The following is a 25,203-nucleotide window of genomic DNA, read 5'->3' as shown; positions in this document are numbered from 1 at the left end:
CATGTCTGCCACGTGGCTAAATTTTTATGGAGAGAGTTCCTCGTGGCTTGACAGAACGGCTTCCTCGAAAGGGTCCCTCAACCTTCATGCTCTACACTACACATGTACACAGATGGAGAGAAATAATAATAATAGTAAAAAAGTCATTAAATAAAATAGAAGAGAGACCGAGGCAGACAGCAACAGTGAAGAAGAAGAAGAGGAAGAGAGAGAAAAGTTGAGAGAGAGAGAGATATCAAAGCGTGAAATTGGATGCTTGCAACTCAAGAGGCATAGGGTTCCCTTCTCTTTCTCTTTGCTCTATTTCCTTTTTCTTTTTTGTAATTTTTTTTGTGTTCTTTTATCAGTTTGTTCAATCTTTCTGTGTTCTCAGAATCTCGTCTCTCTCTGAAAACCTACTGGATTCGATCTGCTTTCAGCTATGTTGCAAAACAGGTGCCAGTTCAATTTGGTTTTGTGTTTTCTTGATCTCATTGAGTTCCTCATTTATATGAATTATGATCGTCTTCAATGGTTATGTGGATTCGTCATTTTGTTTCTTTTAGTTTCAATCAGTTTAGTTTTCTGAATTATTGATAATTAAAACAATCTATCGTTCACATCAATGTCCAGTGGATCAGATTGTGTTATTTTGATTTTGAATTGAATCTTGAGTTTATTAGCACCTTTTTACTGAAGAATTTCTTGAATTTGCTGTTGGTGTCTTATATCTGGGAGAGTTTTTAGAAATTAAAGCAAATACGAACATTAACTTGTTTTTCTTAGGTTATAATGCACAGGTTGTTTTAATGAATCTATGGTTGGTTTTAGATTGTGAAAAACATGGGAATATTCATTCTGAAATTTCTTTCTGCTTAGAGCCATGTCAGAATAGGTGGGGGGTGGATGGTTTCAAAAGGAGGCTTTTATACATGTAAGTTATGGCAAAAGAATGGAGAACTGACAAACTAAGGAAATTTATGGTCAGATGTAAGATACTTTAAGTTCTTGGACAGTTTGGTAGAATAGGATCCATGGCATTAAATTTGAAACTAATTACAAGTTACTGTCATGCCAAGACACCTTTGTATGTGGTCATAAGGGTAGGCAGTGTGGACTTAGTGGAACATGATCTATGCAGTTGTAAACTTAAAACTAAGATTAATATGTAAGAGTTCATTAGCCTCCATTATATCAACATATAGGTATTGATATACAGTTAGTGTTCAATATGTATACTCAAGGAAAACCTAAAAGCTCCTGAGAATCTTTGGCAGTCCTTAAGACAATAACTGCAGCCTTAGGTTATTTTACCCAAATATTCAATTTAATAAATAATAAAATCAATAAAGGAACATAAACAATTTGCAAGTATTTTAAAATAAATTTTCTATATTCTTCATTATAGTTAGACCCTTTAGGCTGAAACCAATACTTGGCTGACCACTACCTCCTGAAACCTAAGATCAATAGCCAACCATAGTTACTTTTTCTGCCTCTCTGTTGGATTTAACCTGGACATTTATCATGAATAAAAGAAAAGTGGCTGTAAGCAACAAGGATTGCAAGTTTACTATGGGGATAGAAGGGCAAAGGTCACTTAACCAAATTACCATAGAACTAGTTGGATTTTCCAGATCCAGGAATCACTCAGGTAATGATGCAAAAGCTATCTCATGTTCTTCAATTTCCAATTTAATGACTCTGACCTCCTATTATACTTCACAAGGGAGTTTTATTATCAGTTTTCCATCTCCAAATCTGCTCCTATTAGACTGTTTTACCCTCTTATCATGCATCTGCAACCTTGTCCACCTTATGTTCATTCTTCAGGTTTGGACAAATGGAATAACACACCCTAAGTGGAAGGGATCCATGGTAGAGGAGATGAAATGTTTCATAAAAATAACATTTGCAAAGAGGTGACTTTCAAAAGGAACCAATGTGACTTTGGGATGCAAATGGATGTTTATTGTCTCCTCGTTAACTGATTTATGGATTTTAGGGAGCCATGATACAGTGAGGTTATATAGACAGAGTCAGAGTGACCATTCTCTATTGTTTAAGCACTTAGGGTAAAGTTATTGTTGTTACTGTTTATGTTGATGACATGGACTGGAAAGAACCCTATGGAGATGTAGAGTTTAAAGTTTCTTTGGCTAGGGAATTTAAGGTATAGATTTAAGAAGCTTCATCAAGCCAAGCAAATCATTTTTCAAAGAAAGTATCTCCTTCATCCTCTTTGGGATAAAAAAAGAATATAGGGAGTGGACTTGTGATTGTCCTGTTGAGCCTAATTCCAAGCTAGGGAAGAATAGTGGGAGGGTTTAGGTGCATGCATTAACATACTTGAGACCAGTAGGAAGGTCATTATAATGGTTATACAGTTTATGCATGCATCTTGATTATTTCATTTTGCAGTGTTTTTCATTATTCTTTGATACTTAAAATCTGCTCCAGGGAAGTTGCTGCTTTTTATCTTTTATCTTTTATATTTTTAAGCGTGGTCTCACGATGCTATATGCTAATGCAGATTGAGCAGGTTCTGTTAGTGATGAGAGGTCTACTTATACTAATGCGTCTTTTCGAAAGGTTATCTAATGACTTAGAGAAGTAGCTGCTAGCCTGCTAGTAATTTACAATTGTGTTGGAGGCAATTTCAGAGTAATGGCACATGTTCTGATCAAAAAGAAAAAAAAATGTTCAGAGTAATGGAATATGGTTGAAAATCATGATTAAATCATTGGCTTCAACCCAAAAGATATAATAAGAATTTTTTATGATAATAAGGTGGCTATTAATACTAGAAATAATCTTGTAGAATTAAGAAGAGAGATGAGTAGATGACTTAAACCCTGCTTGGGAGGGATTTTTAAATGATAAAAGAAGCTTTTGAAGGTTAAACATAACTTTTAAGAGTATTTTGATAAACTTCCAAACATGGACCCTATGCTTCCTGACATGGTTGATCTATATTTTGAAAAGGCTGGGAGGCCTGCACTTTTTTATTTAATTTTTTTTTTAAATATCAAAATTATCTTCATTCTTAGGAGCAGAAATTTTAAGATATATTTCTGAGACATAAAGTGAATTGCAAAGAAAAAGTAACAACTTTTGCTTATATTGCTAAAAGGGGTGGAGCTGGCAAGTAACCCCCTGAAAAAATAAAGCATATATTGGTTAGAGCTGGTTTGAATGGTGACTTTGCTGTAAAGGAGGGAAAATTTGTTACATTTCCTTGCTGCCCCACCATTGACTGCAAACCCAGAAGTTAAAAGCTATCTCAAATAGGTCCTTAATTTTATGCCTTTTGGGAAGATATGGATCAATTTTTAGTGTATTGATCAGATGAGTGCAAAAAGGGAATCTTATAAAGTTTAGTGCAAGCTGGGTTTGTGGAATGTCTATGCTCTAGCTTGGTACTTCAACAATCCTTGTTTCCTTTTTGTTTTTAAATTATTTTTTAATTTTTTTGCTTTGAGAAGAAAGAATGCACATATCAAGAAACATTATCTGAGAAAACATATTCTAAAATTTGATCCAGCTAATTTAAGTAAATATGTTGATGGATCACACAACCCATTCACTACAGTTGGTGTCTAGCATCCCATTTTCTAGGGGGAAAAAGGATAATGAAAATAGAATTGACAATCAACAAATTTCTTTAGCAGCAGAAGCAGAAAATGGAGTATTGTAGTGTTCTAATTGTCCCTTTATTCTTTATCTGAATGTTCTTGCTCAAACTATAATATTTGTCTTGTACATTCAGGTTGACAGAACTGAATATTGTGGTTCTTTTAGGTGGTGAAAGGAGAGGTTCCTGTCTCAAACTGCTTGATGACTTGCTTAAAATTAAAGGTGTCTGAGATGAATTCAGTGACCAGAACAGCAAGATAAGGTGTCATAGTCTATTCATGGAGAATGCTGAAAGGTGATTACCATTTTTCAAAAATCTGCATTTCTTAGTGACTAATGGCAAGTTTCACATAATCCTTAGGATTGGATTTTTTTTCTTTTTTCTTAAAAGTCTATCTTAAAATTTTCAGTCTCAGTGAAAAGGTTTTCTCGAATGGAGACATCTATGTTGGCAATTTTAAAGGTGTGTTTCCCCATGGGAAGGGAAAATATACATGGTCGGATGGAACAGTCTATGATGGTGATTGGGAAGAAGGAAAAATGACCGGGAAAGGACAGATATTTTGGTTCACGGGGGCAAAATATGATGGTGATTTTTCTGGGGGTTTTCTTCATGGTTCTGGCACCCTAGTTGGATCTGATGGTTCTAGTTATAGTGGGTCTTGGAGGATGAACATTAAGCATGGGCTTGGAAAAAAGCAGTATTGTAACTCAGACGTTTATGAAGGCTTGTGGAAAGAGGGAGTACATGAAGGCTGTGGTAAGTATGCTTGGAATTCTGGAAATATTTATATTGGAAATTGGAAAGCTGGGAAAATGTGTGGTAGAGGGGTTATGAAATGGGAAAATGGTGATCTTTATAATGGATTTTGGTTGGATGGGGTTAGACATGGGTCAGGATTTTACAGGTTTGTGGATGGAGGATATTATTTTGGAACATGGTCTAGGGGTTTAAAGGATGGACCAGGAACGTACTATCCTGCAGGAAGTAGACATCCATCTCTAACAAAGTGGTGTAGCTCTATAGATTATGATGACAACAGGAAAACTATGCTGTCTCATAGTTCGTCGCTCAACTCAGAGGGGCATGGGGCTCTGAAACCAAGTGTAAGTCGCAGTCTGTCTGAGACGATTTCTCGCAGTCTATCTGAGAAGATTTCCACTGCTGGCTTCTTTAGAAGTTCAGGTCGAATATCACACAGGGCTATGTCATTAGATGAAGATTGTAGTGTCTGTGATTCTGCTAGAGAATTTCTAGCTCATGACACATCAGGCATGTTATCCCATGCCTCTGATGAAGATCAACACGAGATGCGCGATTGCTGTACGTTAGTTTATGAAAGGGAATACATGCAAGGAGTTTTGATCAAAGAAAAGATTAGAAGTAGTGCAGTGCCGTCAGAAAAAAATAAACAACGAAGTAAATTTCATGCAAAGGAAGCAAAACAAAGATCATGCATGGGCATTTTTGAAGATCATCAGAGGAGGCGGAGCTATTATTTGATGCTTAATTTGCAACTTGGTATCAGGTAACTAATTGAAGTTTGAAACCCAAAGGCCCTTATCTCTTCCTGTAGTTCTCACCTTTTTAACAAAAATTTCCCTTTATTTAAGACAGTTGTATTATTATCATCATCATTCTTATCATTATCACTATTTTTATCATTATTGCTATTGTTATTGTCGTCATTATTATTATATTATCATCATCATCAATATTATTTGTCTTTATTATTGTGGGTATTTTGGTGCTATGTTTTTCTTTAGCCACCTTTCCCACTAGAAAGAAAAAAGAGCTTGCAATTTAGTCATGAATGTCTTTCACTGATCTAGTAGGCTCTTGCACATGTTGTTGGATGTGTATCTGTAACCCTTACTTTTTGAACTGATGGCCAAGGACAAAAAAATCATAATGAAAAGGTGGAGACTTGGACTATTTAAGTGTTGGAAAAGAGAAAAACACCAAGAAGAAAGGAAAAGAATGAGGGAAAAACAAATGTGAGGTAATTCTCCTATTGCTAGATGACCATCTCTTTCTATATTGGTAAAAAACAATTTATAGTAACAAAGCTATCTCTTTAAATGACATAAACATAAATAGCCCTAATATCACATTTCAGCGTACCCTTTCAAGGAGGGATAAAGATGTTTCTTAGGCACAACTTGGAAGAAAGCACATTTTCCCATGGCTTTGGTGATTATATCTCCAACTTGATTTTCTAATTCAACATAAGAGATCACCATCTTCTTTCTCATAACTAGTTCCTTGGTAACATTACTATCTACTTTAATATGCTTAGTTCTTCTATAAAAAATGGACTACTAGCTATATGGATAGTAGCTTGATTATCATAATACAGTGCCATTACTTATCTTATGAGAAATTAAGTGTGTGTAGAGGATTCTTGATCAACATAAGTTCACAAGTTATGTAGGTTGGGTTTGTCTAAAATGTTTTTAAGGTTTTGGTCCTTCTTTAGTAGAACTTGTTGGCTGGTTGGGCTCTTATTGCGGGTTTTTTTTTTCTTTTTCTTTTTTATAATTTTTTTTGCCTTTCCTTTCTTTTGGTGGTTCCTTTAAGTGCTCATTGTATACTTTCATGTACTTTGGGGTGCTTTGATGACGTTTCCTTTTATAATTCTCTTGCTTTACCCATAAAAAAGAAGCTATGTAGGTCATATTTGTACTCTACTTCAGCAGTAGACCCTACTACTACATTCTTTTTTTTACTCCTCTATGCAACCGAGTTTCAACTAACAAGTGTACAACAATCATTGGTAGATTTTTCCTTAGCGGAGAGCTTGCCAATCAAAATCTAAAAAGTCGGTAATGTCTTAGGTCATTTTCCATATAAAATGTTTGAATAGTGAGATACCATGTTGCCTAGAAGAGAGAATATCTTGGCATTCATACAGGTGATTCCTTTAGAATGTGTGGACACATTCTAAATTGATGTGAGTTAGTGGGTTTAAAGTTGACGATATCACTATAGGACAACGGGTTGTGACTTCTGGTGTCAAAAGTCTACCCTAGTAGGAATTGTTCCAAGTTTGACACTTTGTGAACCACTAGAAAACAAGGATATCATGCCTTTATGAGAGGGTGAATATTATGTCCGACATCAATTTTTTTAACGTAGGGAGAGTTCTTAACACTCATAAGGTCTGTCTATGTAAGAATGAGTAGATGTATTTTATAGTCATCAAGGTCATTGCACCCAAGGTGGTATACATATAGGACTAATGGGTTGTGACAGATGGTATTAGATCTAATCTTCAGTTGGAGGTGTATAGAGTTTGGCACTTTGTGGATAATGGAATAATAAGGATGTCATGCTTGTATGAGAAGATAAGTGAGATATCCTATCACCTAAGGGAGGAAATTCCTAGAACCCATTAAGGATGGCTTCTCTAGAATGTGAAGACACATTTTAGAGCCATGATAGCCAATGGACCTAAAATAGGTAATATGTACATAGGATTAGTAGGTCATGATGGATGGTATTAGAGAAACTACTCAAAAATATGCTGAATTTGGCACCTTGTGAACTATGGGACAATGAAGACATCTTGTTTGTGTTGGAGGGTGAATGTGATGAACACGTAACTTCAGGGAAAGAAGTTTTGTACACTCAATAAAGAGAACTTCTTAATTCAAGAAAAAGACTTAGAAACTTTAGAAAGAGCGACTTTTTGGAAAATAGAAAGTTTAGAAACATAGAAACTTCTTTCAAGGAAAAACTTTCTAAATTCTAAATTAGACTAAAGTAGACTTCAAAAAAACTAAATAAACAAAGTCTTCCATTTCTTGAATACACATTGAAGACTCGCCTTTATCACTGACTTTGAATAAACCCAATGGTCTAACTTTCATCAAAGATTCTAAGCCTCTCAAACAGTGCTCTAGGTGGCTGTTTGATCCCATATAACCGATTCACCTTGGTAAGAGATATACTATGGGGAAAACTTATAGTGGGAAAGTTTGGTGAAGAATCGGAAGGTTGGTGCTCTTGGGAAGGGAGAGAAGGTAATGGAGTTGGCTTGTGGAAGTCAATTAGAAAATGATGGGAATTTTTAAAGCCAAAATAAGATTTGAGTTGGGCAACAAAAGAAGAATCGAATTTTGGCATGACGTGTGGTGTGATGATATAACTTTAAAGGATTCTTTTCCTTCATTATTCACCTTTGCAGCTTCTAAGGTGGCATGAGTGGAAGATGTTTGGGAGGTAGAACCCTTGCTTCTCAAGAAATTTTCATGATTGGGAGATGGATGCTATTCAGAATTTTATTAAAAAACTTAATGAGTTTGGTAGAATTAGAGGCGAGGAGGATAAAATGGTTTGGAAAGCTAGCAAGAATGGGGTATTCTCTATGAGGTCTTTCCGCGATGCATTGGAAGTGAAGGGTGAAATGACTTTTCCCTCAAAGATAGAATGGGGTTCTTGGACACCTACCAAAGTGAGTTTTTTTTTTTCTTCGGAAGCGACTTGGGGACGGATCCTAACTATGGACCAACTCAAGAGGAGAGGATGGGTTTTGGCTGGTTTTTGTTGTATGTGCAAAGATGCAGATGAATCGGTAGGTCATCTTCTCATCCACTGCGGGATAGCTAGAGGGTTATGACACTTTCTCTTCTCTTTCTTTGGCATCTCATGGGTTGTCCCTTTTTCTATTAAGGGTTTGTTAAAGGGATGGAATGGTAGCTTTGTTGGCAAGAAAAGAAGAATGGTTTGGAAAACAACTCCTCTTTGCCTTTTATGGACAATATGGAAGGAACGAAGCCAGAGAACCTTTGAAGGGGAGCAACGCACTATCTAAACTCTTAAGGATTTTCTCATAACTAATCTGTATATGTGGTCTTGAGGGTTTCTTCTAGGTGATGGTCAGAGAGGTCCACGTTCATTTTATGAAACGACTGTGCTCTAAGTCTTAAAGTAGGGTTGTAGCTATTGTAATTGGTATTTTGTTTCTCACTTGTATATTTCTGGTATAGTTTGGTACTCTTTACACACACACACACACACACTCTTTTGCCTAAAAAAAAAAAAAACAAAAAAAAGGAAGGGGATGGACTTTGGTGAATAAATGTAATCTTTGTAAAGTTGAGGAGGAATATGTTGATCATGTCCTTTCTTCATTGTGCTAAAATGAGCTTTTTGTGGTGCTTATTATTCTAATTGTTTAAAGTTGAGTGGGTATTGCCTTCCACAAGTAGAGAGAGTTAATCAAGTTGGTAAGGGACCTTTGTGGGGAAGAAGCATAGGCAGGTGTTGAGGGTTGCACTTTTATGCTTATTTTAGACAATTTGAAAAGAGTGGAATCATAAAACTTTGTTAGTGTAGAGCAAACGGATCAAGCTCTCAAAAAAACCCTTTTTGGTGCTTTCTTTAGCTTTAGGCTAGAAAGTCTTTAGATGAAGCCTCTATGTCATTCTTAGATTTTTTGATTGGTTGGGCTCTTTTTGATTGGAGAGGTGTTTTTTGTTGCTCTCTCCATCTCGTTGCCATTTTGACACCTCTGTATACTCTTGGGATACTTTGGTACGCTTTATTTTGATTAGATGCTAATAATAATATTCTTATTTGCTTATCCGGAAATTTTTTTTCCAATTGTTAACTATATATTTTATCAAGTGACTAGTACCATGTGATATGGCAGTTGCATCGTCATAAATGCTGGTTTTGTGGTATGATCACCTTAAAAATAAATGAACTGCAATATGGGTGTTGGTGCCTGCAACATTGACAGTTTTTAAATGGAAGCTTTTGTTAATTATTACATGGTCTTATCACTTATATCAGGCCATAAATAACCATCTTGTCTAAGGTGCATATGGGATGGCATTAGAAAATATGTCTTTAAGATGATCAAATATAATTCACAGTGCACTTATCACTTTTGAGTTAGTTATTGTATCATTAAATTTTAAGTTTGAATTCTTGCCGAGCTGATAATTGCAGTTTGATTAAACTGGCATCTAATTTTACTGTATCTTAATTTTCACTTGCTGCAAATCTTTTAGGCTTGTTTGACTGTCCTTAATTTTATTTGTATATTTATTCAAACTCTGTACACTTAATAAATATCTAATTTGAAGTTCACAGGTACACTGTTGGCAAGATCACACCAGTACCAATGCGTGAAGTTCGGTCTTCTGATTTTGGAGATCGTGCCAGAATAAGAATGTATTTTCCCAGAAAAGGTTCCCAGTTCACACCTCCACACTATTCTATCGATTTCTATTGGAAGGACTATTGCCCTATGGTCTTCAGGTATTTATCAATCTCATGGTTGATATATGTATCTCGATATTGACCTAAATTTTCCTTGCACAGGATTAAGTCTTAATAGTGCAGGCATCTTTTCTTGTACAAACAGTTTAAATCATGCTTCTAGAAAATTCTGGCAGTTCTATTTCTATCAAATGTATTTCTTGAACCTAGTTCATCCATCAGATATACACACTTGCTATGGCATTGATCAAATGCATAACTCATTTTAATTTTTAATTTGTTATAAAATTCTTTAGTGCTTACAAATATGACCCAGCCATCACTCCTTTTCTTAAGCTCAGTCATAAAACCAGAGCAAATTCCTTTGGAATTGCACTTGCCCAAGCTGCAGTTTGGTTTGCAAATTTTGAACTTTGCTTCTCATATATAATGCATGCACTAAAACAACTCTTTCTGTCTCACACATCACCATCATCATTGTCAGCATCTTGGACCTTGCTCCTTCTGGTCTTTTCCCCTCAAAGTCCTTTTTACCACACCTCTTAAAGAGCAATATTCAATCCACCTTTCCCTATGCCAATTTCATCTGAATGTCTAAATTTCCTCCAATATGGAATCGGCTTTAGGGGGTCAAAACCTTTGCATGATTGATGGACAATAAAAAGGTAAATACTAATTTCTTTAGATTAGAAGACCTTGGCTGATTAAAAGATTAATACTAATAACCCTTGAGGCCTGGTTCTAGTGGTAAGTGTTTTATGGGAGGTTCTAGGTTAAAGATCCAAGGGGGACAAAAATATACCTAACAAAAAAAAAAAAAAAAAGGTTAATGCTAATGTCTTGTCTTAGATTAGAAAACCTTTTAAATCATTGACTCCAGGCACAATTTTCATTCTTTAGGCAGTAGAGGGATGGCTGACCATCACTTCCTCCACTATCTAGTTGCACTGTTCATGTGGCAAAGATTGGTTAGTTGGCAAGTCTTCATTGGATTTCTCCTAGAGACATTGTAGACTGTTCCAGGGTTTTGTGAGAATACTAGGGTGCATGACATTCTTTGGGTGATATGAACTGAGTGGAATGCTGGGATTGAGGCTGATACGCTTAATTTTGATGGCTATTGTTTGGATGAGGCAGAAAAAGTAGGGATCTATGGAGCATATTGAGGTTCTCAGGCTAATACGGGTACAGCTTTCCCTAAGCTAGTTGGATTTTGCTTGGCTGTTGAAGAATAGACCCTGGATTTATTGGAAAGTTAGGTTGAGACATTCTTTTGAAGTGTTAAATAGCTTTTCAATGACTGTTGTTCACTCATGTGTGTTATAAGGGAAGAGAGGCTGTGGGAATTTGGCTTTTGATTGAAAATATTATTGACATTTCAAGAGGGTTTGAGTGCTATAAAGCTAGTAGGCAAATCAAAATTACCAAACAGCAGGAAACTCTGTACTAGAACCTTTTCTTGGGGATTTCTTTTATCTTGGAGAAGATTGTTGGGTTTATGTTAGGCCCTAGTTGGAGTTTTTGAGGATTTATTTTGGATCCCTGTGATCTAATTTGATCTTTCCATCTATTTGTTGTATTGTGCTTGGGGAATAGTTAATCCTTCCTTGTATGCACTTTTTTTTTTCTTCCTATTAATTCGATTTCTCTTGTTTCAAATAAAAAGATTTCATAATTTTAATTTTTTTCTTACAGAGTACTCTCATAATCCATAATGGATGATGACACTTTATTAGAGGCATGCCATTAGTAAAAGCAACTTTTGCAATCAACATATGAATACTAGAATTCTTGGACCTGAGTCTTGAAATGTATTTTAAAACAATCTGGTCATGTGCAGAAATGCTTTTATTTGGGGATCAGCTCAACTGAGAAAAGTATTTTAGAAAAGATATATGCATCAACGAAATGGGTAGGCTCCTTCAATTTTCAAATCTTCCTTTACAGTCTTGTGACACAGAGAGATGACCCTTCTTCAAATGGTTTGATGTGTGTTGTTTCCATCAACTGAAATAAAGTGCTATCGGTGGCTCATTTTAAAATCACCCTACAGCTTGAGAGAAATTCTGATTGGTGCTCTGTTCCCCTCACTTGGTTCTTTTCTATTCTCTAATCATTTTCTCAAACTAAAGCAATAAAATTTATTATTAAAAGCTTTTGACTGGTCTATATCTCTTCAAATGTTTATTTTTTATTTTTATACATGGAGGTGAAGCAAGCTAGAATCTTTTTTTTTTTTTGATCAATAAGTATAATATATATTGCAAAGAGGCGCTAAAGAAGCGACTCAAAGAGTTATAGTATAGATCAACTCACCCCCTTACAAAAGGACCCAAGACCCTAGGAAAGCACAAAAAACCCTCTCCCTTAATGCATACACACCCATTCTATGAAATCTATTAAGGTCGAAGGACCATCTTTTATCCACAATTTGGTTTCTGACCAAAGTAAATACACAAAAGAAATTTTCAGCTTTTGGATGGACAGCACACTGTCCTCAAAAGCAATAGAATTCCTAGCCTTCCAAATAACCCAAAACAAACATAACAGTCCCATTAGCCACGCCACCTTCCTCTTCTTGCCCACATAAGCAAGCTAGAATCTTCTGTTACTGCATACTAGTTGTATTTAAATTTCTTGAGTGGATGACTACTTGAGTATGAATGTGGTCATTTAGATTTCAGTGTCAATTGTATAGAGACATGAATAACTTAATTCTGACATCTTAATTGATTTAAGTGGCTTCAAATCCATGTAATATTGTGCCTTCAAGAATGGCATCCAAACACTCCCCACCTGAGAAATGGTGCCTGGAGTACTGATCATGAAGTGACTTAAAAGAAAGGTCCAGATGGGAGAGAAGAATTATTTACATCTATGGTATTATGGAAAATTTACTTCCTGTTTTGAAGATTCTCTGCATAAAATTCCACAGTGGCACTTGTCAGCATTCCCTTTGTTTGATTTTGTTGGATAGAGGAGCTGTCTGCTTCACTCCCCCATCATTTAGTTTTTATGCAGTCTCCTAGTTGGGTATTTGTGCTTCTGTTGTTTTCCTCTGAAGGATATCTAATTCTTCTTCATACTTGATTTGCCTCCCTAAAGAGTTTAAAAAAGAGGCAGCAAAGTTACTAGCATGCTGTAAATGGAAAAAGGTCATGAAAATCAAGGTGGATGGAAGGTGTTAGAAGAAGGCTTCTAATTGATGGTGGTGTTAGAAAATGGATAAAAAAATTGGTGGCAATTGTAGAAAAAAAAATTAGAATTAGAAATTAAAAAGCCAGGAAAGTTAAAAGGAAATTTAAAATGGAAAGAAAACATATAATGTTACAGAAGAAAATTCATACATAACAAGTATGTCATGTCTAGATAAAAAGTTGCTTGATGGTAAGAGTATATAATAATTCTAGAAGAAAGTTGTTTAAATATTCATATAAGATGTAGTGAGATTCTAGAAGAAAGTTGTTTAAAAATATTAATGAAATATGACCATAAAACTACTGGATAAATTTGAGTGCAGCCAACTAGACAATACCTTAATTCCTTTATGAATCCTTATTCACCATTCAAATATATCTCGATCTGTATGCTCTATTAAATCCTTGATAATCATGTTCAACTCAAAATCCTGTTTATAATTTGATACAACAAGATTCTGAATTATGTGATAAAATAAATTCAATAGGGAACAATTTTTAGTTTTATATTCTTGGAATTAGGAAGAAAGTTGGTGACATGCTTATCCTAACGCACACAAACACAAGAGAGGAAAGTGTTGGTTACAGTGATAAAACAAGAATCCTCTTCTAAAATAGCTCAGGGTAGAGCAGTTTCCAGAGTAGACCAGGTCACAAAAACAAAAAATCCTGTTCTTGATATATTTTGATAAGTTAACATCCTATAAATATATTGATGACATTGTCCTTCTTCTTCTCATTTTTTCTATTCATCCTTGACTATATTGAATGTTTTTTGTAAGATATGGACAATATCCATGTGCTTATAATATTACATATTCCTTACTTGAAATATTTATCTTTCTATTAATTGCTACATCAAATTTTTATACCCTGCATTTTGCATATTCTTCACAGGGAGTACTTTATTCATCTTTTTATTTGTAACTAAAGCACACTTTCATAGCATGCATTTTGAGAGATTTTTCAGTTATGACTTTCTATTTATTTTTATACTAATATCTTATTTTACTTGCTTCATACCATTTTTATTGTTGTTCAACATTTATTTGAAACCTTTAATCATATTCAGAGTTATAACTTCCTAATAACTTTTTGTTTCATTCACACCTTATTCACTTTTAAACATGTGACCTTAATTTGCATATATTCATGGAATTTTATCTTCAGGAACTTGAGGGAGATGTTTAAGTTGGATGCTGCAGATTACATGATGTCCATCTGCGGTGATGATGGTCTCAGGGAGCTTCCTTCTCCAGGGAAAAGTGGCAGTCTCTTCTATCTTTCTCATGATGACAGATTTTTGATTAAGACTTTAAAAAAATCTGAACTAAAGGTATGTGCGTATTGCAACTATCATTATTTTTAGTTGAAGTTCCTGGCATGTTAACTAACTTGTCTATTTGCATGAATGTAGCTCTCAGCTAATTTCATACAGACTTGAGACTTCTGCCATTTCTTGATGCAATTTTTTTTTTTAGCAGATCTTTTAAACTTTCTAAGAAAATTTCTTTTAGAAATTGGGATTTATGTTTTTTTGTTCAGATTTCTTTTTGTCTGATTAAAAAAAAAAATGAATGTGTGATATCCAACTTCATTTGATGTAAAGAATGCTTCTTAGTCAAGATTATGGATTGCTATATGCATTAAAAAATATACCATGACAGGGATAGTCATAACAAATCCCGCTTGATTCTTCAGATCCATTAGTTGGTTCTAAGAGATCATGGGAGGTGCATCATGGTACAATGTTCTTGCGCAAGAGGGCTTTGTTGAGGATAGGCAAATTCTAGATGCTGCTTGGTTGCTAATGAAGTGGCTGTTGAGGAGTTATTATCAAGGCAAAGTGGGATGGCTTTCAAAGTTGACTTTTAGAAATTCCTGTGACCATTTTGACTGGGACTGTGTGAATGAGCCATTTTTAGCAAAGGTTTCAGGCTTCAAGTTTCTCTGTACATAATTGTTTTGTTGTTCTCAAAATTTTGAATTAGTGTTGCATCTTAAGATTAACATTGTGAAGAGTACCCCAACTGGAGTTAACATTACCGATGATCATCTTTGTAGGCTTGCCTCCTTTATAGGTTTTAGGTTTAGTGATTTAGGCTTCCCTTAGCTAGGGCCTTGCATTTTTAGGACCATGTTGAGAGAATCACTAGGAGAATTGACGGGTGTAAGTGTTACTCCTGCCATGCTCACATCCCCATCCAATACTTTTCGATCTCTAAGATCCTTGTCAGGGTTGCCTCTAGGGTTGAGCCAATTCAAAAGAGACTTCTTATGTTGGGTTGTGGGCGAAGATTAGTGTCATCATTTGATTGCTAGGAGACATCTTTAAAAAATTACAGTGAAAGGGGTCTGGGGCTTGGGGGATCTCTATGTGCAAAAAGAGTTCTTTTGGGTTAAGCTTTTATGGTTTGTTCAGTAGTATGGCTTGTTATGGCAAACATCATCAGAAGTATTTACTGGCTGCGTTCTATTGAATAGGGTGACTTGTAGTTAGAAGGTTAAATCATTATCCTTATAAGACCATTTCCTATTACTATGACCTTTTTGACTAGCTTTATATGGTTCATTGCTAATAATGGATCTAATCACCAGTTCTGGTAGAGCCCCTTTGCACTGTTAACACGCACACACAACTTGGCAGATCAGGATTTCAAGACCCATTTTTTTATGCTCTTCTATGTACTATCCTCTTTTATTTTTATTTTTATTATTATTATTATTTTGGATTTTTGGGATCTTGCTGTTTAGGATTTTTTTCTTCAATTCTTTCTTTGGTGTCCTCTATGGGAGTAATAATCTATCATGCTTTCCATTTGCCAATTTTTCTTGTAGGTCTAAAACTTGTTTTTAGGTTAAGAGTCTATGTAGGATTTGTGGGTTGACACTTCTGAGTTTCTGTATGTGAGGAGATCTTATGAAGCAAAAGAGAAGGAAAAAAAGGCCCTAACACTATATTCTATGCTTGGGACTGGAGAGACGATTAACCATCTTTTTCTGGATTTTCTTGTTGCTTTGGGATTGTGGTAAAGGTTGTTTCAGTTGTATGGTATTTGTTGGGAGTCTTGGGACCTAAGAGAGACTTTGCAGATGTGATGGTTACTGCTTTCTAAGGTTTGACAAGGAAACCTAGGTGGAGAATTTTATGGTACAGAGCTATATTTTCCATTATTGAAGGGACTTGAGGGAATGGTTTTTGAAGATAGGTAGACGTTTACAAACTTTCTATGGGATCTATTTTCTACCTTCTCTATGTGGCTCATTATACAAGAGTTCTTGAGTGTTCTTGTTAGAATGATAGACTGTCACCTACCTTCCCATATGGGAGCATTTAGTCATTGATAGTCAGAACTTTTTTTAGTGAATTCATTTTTTAAGGTTTCTACAAGGTCAACCTAAGATTAATCTTTTGAAGGACTTGTGACTAATGAGAAGGTTTAATACAAATGATATGTGACAAGTGAGGAGACCTTACAAAGCTCTTAGCTTAAATCAATGTGTCATGCGATTGGGAAGTCATGAATTAATTGATCGTTCCTTTCTTCATGACCTTATAGTATTGGGACTTAGGCATAAATCGTGTCCTCTTTCCAAGATTGATTGGATGCCCCTCAAAGGTGTAAGACATGTGTTTCTAATCTCTTTTGGGGCTTTAGCAATCAGCTTAAAGGTAGAGTTCCCTGGTGAATGGCTATCTTATTCCTGATATGATTTTTACCACTATAGAGAAATTTTAGGATCTTTGAGGGTAGATAGAGATAAGTAGAAGCTATTTGGGATTTCTTTGACTTTTCCTCCCTTCAGGCCTATGTCACATCATTCCTTTGAATTTTCTATTGCTAGATTAGAAAATGTTTATTACTCTAAGAGATCACATGGGAAACCTATGCTTGATTGGTTTCATCTTCCAGTAGGTTCAGTAATAAGTGTTAATGGCTTTCTTTGGTTAAATTCGGACAACTAGGTATAAGAGGCTTGATCAAACTTTCATAAGTCTCTCCTCCTATTAGACACCCAAGAGATAACAGCCGAAGAATCTCCCTCTAGATTGATGATGGAGAGACAGAAAACTTTAGGCTGCAACAAACCCTCCAATAATGCTAGTACTTCCACTTCAACAGTTGAACACACTCTAACAGGTTAGTAGGCACTTAGTATTGTACTCAGATGATCTTTGATCATTCTTCTATGCCTAATTGTCTAGGATTACACTAACAACACCCATCAAAGTTATAACTTGTTGGTCCTAGTTCTTCCATTTTACCGGAATGTTGCTGATGTGAAGAAGGAAATATAACTGAGTTATAGCAGTTAGTCCACTAGGCTAGGCCAGGTTAACTGCTATATGAGTTTCAAATAGCACCGCTTAATCACTTCAGCAAACTCCCCACAAAATTACTAATCCTGCCACTGAAACTCATCATGATTAAAAGTGATAGTGACACTGCTTGTTCTAAACTGATTCCTAGGAACTATTTTTATTGGATTGGCTCCTCTTGAGAGCACAAACTTGATTATCCTATTTTTTTCCCCTTCTTTTTCTTTTTTCCCTAAAAAGTTGGCTTGTTTTGACTGACATGATTGTATGATACACCATATATTTATTTGAGGTACTTGTTTATGAGCTTGGAAATATATGCATTGTGTCTGTTTGAGTATGAGAGTACATGCATATTTTTGTGTCTATTTATGCATGTGTGGATTCTATGTGTGTTTATATATATGAATCCTCATAAAGTTATAAGTTTAGATAAGAAAAATGAGTGCAGAAAAAAAAATTCCACTTAGCTTGGTCCTAGTGATGGTTATGGAAGGATGTTGACCGTGAATGATTTTTGCTTTATAGGTTCTACTTAAGATGCTGCCTAACTATTACAATCATGTAGCAGCACATGAAAATACTCTTATAACAAAATTTTTTGGGCTTCATCGGATTACATTGAGAGGTGGAAAAAAGGTACGGTTTCCCAGTCTTATTTTCCTAGTTTCTTTTTATTTTTGGGAAGGTGGTATGTTAATATTTTCATTTTCAGGTGCGCTTTATGGTCATGGGAAATATGTTTTGTACAGAATTACGAATTCACCGTCGTTATGATTTGAAGGGTTCATCTCAAGGAAGATATACAGATAAAGACAAAATTGACTCAAATACCACATTGAAAGATCTTGACTTATCTTATGAATTTCATATGGATAAATCATTGCGGAAGTCCCTCTTTCAGTAAGTTCCTTGTTTTGGAAAATTTTCATTTCACTTGTGCTAATATACCTCAGTTGGTCATCCCACTTTGGGCAACAAATACATTTTATTGATCAGCCATGGAAATAATATTGAAAGTTCTTTAATATGCCCATACCCTAGAATGTTTTATTTTTTGTTGTTGTCTCTACTGGGTTTAGTAATTCAGCATGAATTCATTTTCTTCTCTCTTTTGCAGACAAATTTCTCTAGACTGCATGTTCTTGGAATCTCAACAGATAATTGATTATAGCCTTCTGTTGGGACTACATTTTAGTGCTCCTGAGCATCTGAAGACCCTCTTGGAACTTCCTGAGACAAATCACAGCCATGGCAACAACCCTGGTAGTGATGGTAGTTATGGTAATTATCCTTTTTCAATATGATCATCTTTTACTATAAATTTTGTATTTTTTTCCCTTTATATTCTTGGATGTTTTTCTTTTGCCTGCATCATTAAAATGTCACAATTTATGGTCCGTAACTGTTTTTATTCTTATTTTCTGCTCTTGTTGATTGCATGTAGCCGTTTTAATTGTATCACTACAAGCAAGGTTTAAAATATTGGTAAACATGGATATATCGGTACTTGGATTTTACAGATATATCGGAAATATCAGAGAAATATCGACGATGGAACATAAATGGTTTAAAATCCATGAAAATGCTTAGAAAACTAAAAAAAAAATGATAAAAAAAAGTAAGAATACACATATTAAAGTTATTTTGCAAGTGTAATGGACATAAGTACGATTAAAGATAGTATTTATCAAATTTTTATGAAAAATTAGCTTAAATTCCTTTAATATATTTATATTCATTTATTTTAAAAATTTAAAAATACTTTATTAAAATATGTTTTATTACATTTTAAATAAAAAATTAAATTGATTTATATAAAATATTTTATTTGAGATTTAGTTTCTAAAATTTTATTACAAATATGTGGTGACAACTTTTTCTATTAACATTAATTTATTTAAATAATTAAAATTATTAATAATTTATCTTATCAAATTAATTTTAATTTATAAAATATTAGGGCTTCATTGATTTTTTTTTTATATTGTAGCAATTTTTGAGTAAAATTATATTTTAAATATTTTAAAATAAAAACATTTAAAATTAAAAGGATAAAGAAAAAAAAAAGAGTGAAGTGAGTAATTTTTTAAAATAGAATCAATGAGATAAATATGAAAATTAGTTAAAAATAAAATGATAATATAAATTTAAAATAAAAGATAAATTAAAAATGAATAATTAAAAAATAAAAGATAAATATATATTTATTAAAAAAACAAACTTTTAAAAAAAGATATATCGGTGATTTTTTTGACATTTTGGCGCTCGACCGATTATTGGTGGCCGATTTCGTTTCGGCCATTGTTGATAACCGATTTTTTGCTGATATTTTGGCGAAAAAATCCGATTTTTCAAACCTGGACTGCAAGAATATTTTCAGGACATTTTTTGCCTATCAAAAAAACATCTTCATGAGTTCAGTTGCGACTTTTGTCTGCCAATGGTTCTGTCTTGTAGATTATGAGATATAACTGAAACAGGTCTGCAGAAAATGTTATTAAACCATTAACTACCATTGTTTTGGGAGGATGAAGGATGAATATCCTTAGAAAAAAGTTGACAAATGAAAGATTTTAATAAAATAGTGAGGAAAAGAAGATTACTAATGGAGTAAATAGATAATAAAAGATGACTCTACGAATAACGCCGTCCACTCTATAGGCATCGGAATCTTTGTTTTGTTAAACAAACTGAAAATATGGTATATTGGCGATTGTATATTGCTAAAGAAACTGCAATTCATCTCTACGAAATCAAGAAACATCTTGTTTTTCTACTGTTGCCTGCAAGCCAAGCAAGAACTTCCAATCTCTCTCAGATACATGAGATAACTCTCCATTTAGTGGTTCTGACAAGGAGGACCCTAGTGATAAAAGATGAAAGTGATGATAAGAAAGGAGTGGTGCTGAATTGTTGTCCTGTAATTTTATTAACTTGTCTTAAGTATCTAAAAGCCTTCAAGTGAAAAGCTACTAACATGTATCTATCTAGAACTTACTATTATGTTTTTCAGACCCAAAATATGAAACTTGAAAACATCTTTATAACCTGAATATGAACACTGTTAAAGATTCAATAAAGACATTAAAACACAAATCCCCTTACCCACCACTCCTCTCTCTCTCTCTTTCACTAATCAAGGGTGGGGATAATGCCATATTATCCAACATGTAAGCCACCACCATTGTCCTGTCCTAGAAATAGAAGTATATGAAATCCAAAAACTCAGTTATACAGTGATCTAGAAGCCACAATCCCCACCTCTCAGTAACAAGGATACATGCTAGTTAATGGTGTGAGCATTGCATTATGCTTGGTGCCATGAATTAGATCTTTAATTTTTTTTTTTGATAAGTAAAAGTACTGTAAAAAAACCACCAAAGCAGTGGAAAGCCATGAATTAGATCTTTAATAAAAATATGACAGAGAATTATTGGACACGATAATGCATTACACATAAAGAATACTTTGTATCAAGGGGTATTTTTCAAAAAATAAACAGTACAACAATACATGAATGCCCTTATCCCTAACACCACCATCCAAAATCATTGCTATTGTGACATTGGCACCCATTTCAATTGCATTCACCAGCATTTGGTTGAAAGAGAGTTTAACTTGTTTACCAAAGTTGAAGTTTAGTATAGTGAGATGATACCGCAGCAAAGACCTGACAGAGAGTGGAAACTGTTAAAATTTGATAAGGTGCTGCAAATACTTTTACATGCTTTTCTTTTTCACGTAGCTCTTTGTTTTGTTTTGTTTTTCTCTTTTTTCTTTTCACTTAAGTATATAGATCTTTTATGCTTTTTGTTATTTGCTTTTCTGTTATAAATATAAATATGTTTTTATAATCATCATCATCTATTGACATTGTGGTTGTGGTGGTCATCGTTGTATTGTTATAATTATTATTGTTATTATTATGTTGTTGTTCTTGTTGTTGGACGGGAATAAAGCTGACCATTGTAAACTTATGCAAACATTCAATAAAATGGTGTTGAATATTCGGTCGTAGTATTTTAAAACCAATGGTTTCAAGATTACCAATTGACCTAAAAGTTTGAGTTGTTAGGTGGTAAAGCAACAATGTCTATCAAGCTTATTTGGGATTTAGCCTGAAGTTGTTAGGTTTTAGGCACAGAAGATAGCCTTAACACAATAATTTTAGCTAGAAAAATTTCAATAACTACTTTTAGATGTTAATATCTGCAAGCGGCTGCAGTTAATATCAAGATAGTGATATTGGTCTAGATGTCACTGATTTTTAGAAAAAAAACTAACTTTTTCATTTTGCAGATTCAAAGCCCTGTAGGATCTTGACCACAATATCAAACACCTTTCGGTGGTCATATCATAGACGAAGATTTGGAGTATCCTCCTTTGAAACATATACATGCTTGCTTAATCCAAACAAACCCAAAACCCACCCCCTCCTCACCCTACTTACCAACACACATTGCACACAAAATTAAAACTTAGAGGTGTTAAGGTCATTTGAATGAACTGACAGCATAGGCATCATATGTCTGGTAGAGTGGGAGGTTGAGAAATTAATTTGTTGCTTTAGTCATTATATTTGATACTTGAACTAATTCTTCATGTCTATGTGAGAATTAGTTGAGTTTGCTTCCCGCATTAAATTTTCTGCTTATATCTAAAATAAGGTTCATGTCAAAGAGACCTTAAGAACCATCACAATTTTCTCTAATATTTTATTCTTTCAAAATATGCCCTAATTAAATGATATTAGGATTTGAAATTTGAAATAAATTGTGCATGTGTGGGTTCTGATGTCACTCACAATGTTTACTTGGAATTTTTAGATTACTCCCTTCATTTCTCTTTAATTTTTTAAGCTATTTAGTAGTTTCAGCTTATGTTCTGTTTTTCATTAGGTGCCACTTCAATTGGGGACCTTTGGATTCCTCCATCGGGTCTGATCCTGGTAACCCATGAGCCCAATGGCAGCACTGCCCCGGGTCCTCATATGAGAGGAAATCCATTGAGGGCATACTCTGTAGGTGACAAAGAAGTTGATCTTCTTCTGCCTGGTACTGGAAGGTAGCTTTTTTCTTTTCAATTTTGCCTTGCTCATGGACTGAAAATTTGCTAACTTTACCTGTTAATGGTGAAGCATATGTTGAGTTCATGTTAGATGCCATAGAACTGATTGGCCCAAGATTTTAGTTGAAATTCAAGAAACATTTGCTCTGTTTGTGTTCATAGACCTGATAAGAGATTCCAAGAATTCAGATCCAAAGACTTTTTTCAAGTTTTTTATTGGATAACTATTGAGGCTGTCAATTTTCCCAACTTCAAAAAATATAGATTTCTGATGAACTTAAACATTCAGAATAGTTGATCCCCTTAATGTGGATCCGTATTCCAAGAACTTTCACGCTTGTGAAGGTTCAAAGGGGAATTGTTGGATGTTCCAACATCTAGTTGAACCATATTTATATAGATGACAAGTGCTTGCTTTTTCCTCAGGTTACGGGTACAGTTGGGAGTAAACATGCCTGCTCAGGCTAATCGCAAGGTTCTGCAGGATGAAGCCAATTCAAAAGAAGTTGAGCTTTTTGAGGTTTATGATGTTGTTCTCTATCTTGGCATCATCGATATATTGCAGGTATACAATGTCAGAAAGAAAGCTGAGCATGCATACAAATCACTGCAATTCGATCCTCTTACAATATCTGTTGTTGAACCCAAGCTGTACTCGAGACGCTTCATCAATTTCTTGGAGAAAGTTTTTCCCGAACAACCTTGAATCGGTATTTTTTTAATCTTTTTCTGCTAGTTGTCACGATTATATTGGTACTTGGCTTCCGTGATAACCGATACTAATTCTTTTGCGGTCATTGATTGTAAAATGACAATATCACACAATAAATGCACCCATCTTCTTGTTGTATGTATGAATCGCCTTCTTATTAGCTTAGTTTTTGGTTATGGTCATTGGGCTGAGACAGTTCCCATAGAACCAGCGCTACATCGTGTTGAGGGAGAGATTTTTTAGATTGGCAATAATGTCTCTCAGAAAATGACGGTTCAACAAATGACCTTAGGATCAGTGTGTAAGCCTTGAAATGTCAAGCCTTGTTATAAGCCTCTGGATAGGTATATTTGAGTCTCCGCCAAGCCTCAAAATTATAACCAAGTCTCCGAATGAGTGTATCATGTGATGGCAAAAAGCTTTGTACAAGTGTGTATAAGTCCATGTTAAAAACCTTAAGATGAACACTCCAGCATGAGAGTAACTCCATCCTAGCTGTAAGCCTTGGGATGAAAAGAGAGTCTCTAAGCCGCGAGATGAGAAAAGAGTCCTGGCAGATGGGTGTTTGTGGGATGATTAAGCTCTAACCTTCCGATCATCTCATCATTGTTGTGGTTCTTCTACTTCTTCGTACATGATGACATGGAGAAGCTTGAGAAAGCTCTTCTTCACAAGTGCATTCATCTCTTTCTCTTGTAGATTTATTATGTTTGAGGAATCCCTTTGCAGCGATTTCAATTTCTAGGGTTTCATTCTTTTTACTATTTTCATACTCAGATTTTTTAGGAAATGAGCAATGAGATTTAAAACAACGAATTAGGGCCATTAGGTTTTGGTTTGTTTTGAAGGTCCTTTTCAAATGGAAGTTTTAGATTTTTTTTCATCAATGTCTCCCTTTGCCTACACCTCTCTTCAATTTTTAGATTTTTACTCATCTTCCATTTCTTTTTTTTCTTTTTTATTTATTTTCATATTAATTACAAAATAAAGTCAATTTTTTTACCCCTTGGAGGACTTATGACCGCCTACTCATTTATGATGCTTTTTAAACTTACTCTTAGACTAGACTATGCAAATTATGAAGAAAGCATTTTAGAGCATGTTTGGTACATGAGAATGAAATTTTTTATTTATTTATATTTCTCCTTAAATAGGAATGAATTTGGAGATTCTAATTTTTGTAGTTCGATGCATAGAGGAATGTAAAATTAAAATGAATATTTATTTCTATTTCAATGTTAAGTAATAAAATGTATGAGAATGAAAAAAATATGAATGAGAATAAAAAAAGAAATAAATTACCAATAATTTCCATAAATATAGTTAAAATAATATTTTATTTTCATTTTTAAAAAACACTCACACTATATATAATTTAAAATAATTTTTGTTTTCATTTTAAAAAACATTTTTGAGAGTTTCTTTTTACTAAATGATAAAACTTATTTGGACTTGTGATTTAAAAAAAAAAATGTTTTTAAAAATTAATGCCACTGTTTGGTTGTTCCAGTTTAGAACTAATTTTAAAAAATAAAGTAATAAGTTTAATAATTTTAAAAAGTAGTATTATCAATTACTAGTTTTAAATTATTATTATTTATTTTTAACAAAATAAATCAATTATACTTTTATACGAGGTTAATATATATTTTATAATATTTATAAAAAAATATAATTTATGATTTTATCATAATATTATTATTCATATTTTATTAAAAATTATTTATTTTTTTAATAATACTTGAATTAAATTTATTTTATATTATATAAATTGAATTAATAATTTGTTCTTTTACAAAATCAAAATAAAAAAATTGTTTTTGAAAACAAGTTATCCAAAAAAAATTTTGGCTTTTAAATTTTTGATTTTTTTTTTCAAAATAACTTGCATTAGGAATCAAAATACCTCTTATTATGAGTGAATTGAAATTCTATTTATAAGAAGAATTTCATTTCCTTAGGAATTATTATTCATTTCATTCCTATTGTTACTTAAATTATCCAAATACAGGAATAGATGAGAAAAGAAATGAGATACTCATTCCTATGTACCAAA

The 25,203-nt window shown here is 33.9% G+C and overlaps 1 protein-coding gene across 7 annotated transcripts; it reads left to right on the top strand.

Moving 5' to 3' along the window:
• Positions 1-23,289, top strand: LOC100258261 (phosphatidylinositol 4-phosphate 5-kinase 8). Of its 7 annotated transcripts, none has more exons than XM_010659393.3 (11): positions 1-277; positions 374-435; positions 3,781-3,910; positions 4,026-5,144; positions 9,719-9,886; positions 14,215-14,380; positions 17,894-18,004; positions 18,081-18,268; positions 18,486-18,649; positions 22,267-22,432; positions 22,862-23,289. In XM_010659393.3, the coding sequence occupies exons 3-11, from the start codon at positions 3,894-3,896 to the stop codon at positions 23,139-23,141; spliced, it is 2,379 nt and encodes a 792-aa protein (XP_010657695.1). In that variant the 5' UTR covers positions 1-277; positions 374-435; positions 3,781-3,893; the 3' UTR covers positions 23,142-23,289. The 7 variants fall into 7 exon arrangements, with proteins under 7 accessions (XP_010657695.1, XP_002270419.1, XP_059596997.1 ...); XM_002270383.4 differs by having other exon boundaries at positions 126-277; positions 18,486-18,640; XM_059741014.1 differs by having other exon boundaries at positions 137-270.
• The last annotated feature ends 1,914 nt before the right edge of the window (positions 23,290-25,203 follow it).

The sequence above is a fragment of the Vitis vinifera genome, chromosome 12 (genome assembly GCF_030704535.1).
Source record: "Vitis vinifera cultivar Pinot Noir 40024 chromosome 12, ASM3070453v1".
Classification (NCBI taxonomy): domain Eukaryota; kingdom Viridiplantae; phylum Streptophyta; class Magnoliopsida; order Vitales; family Vitaceae; genus Vitis; species Vitis vinifera.
This window is presented reverse-complemented; position numbering and strand designations above follow the sequence as displayed.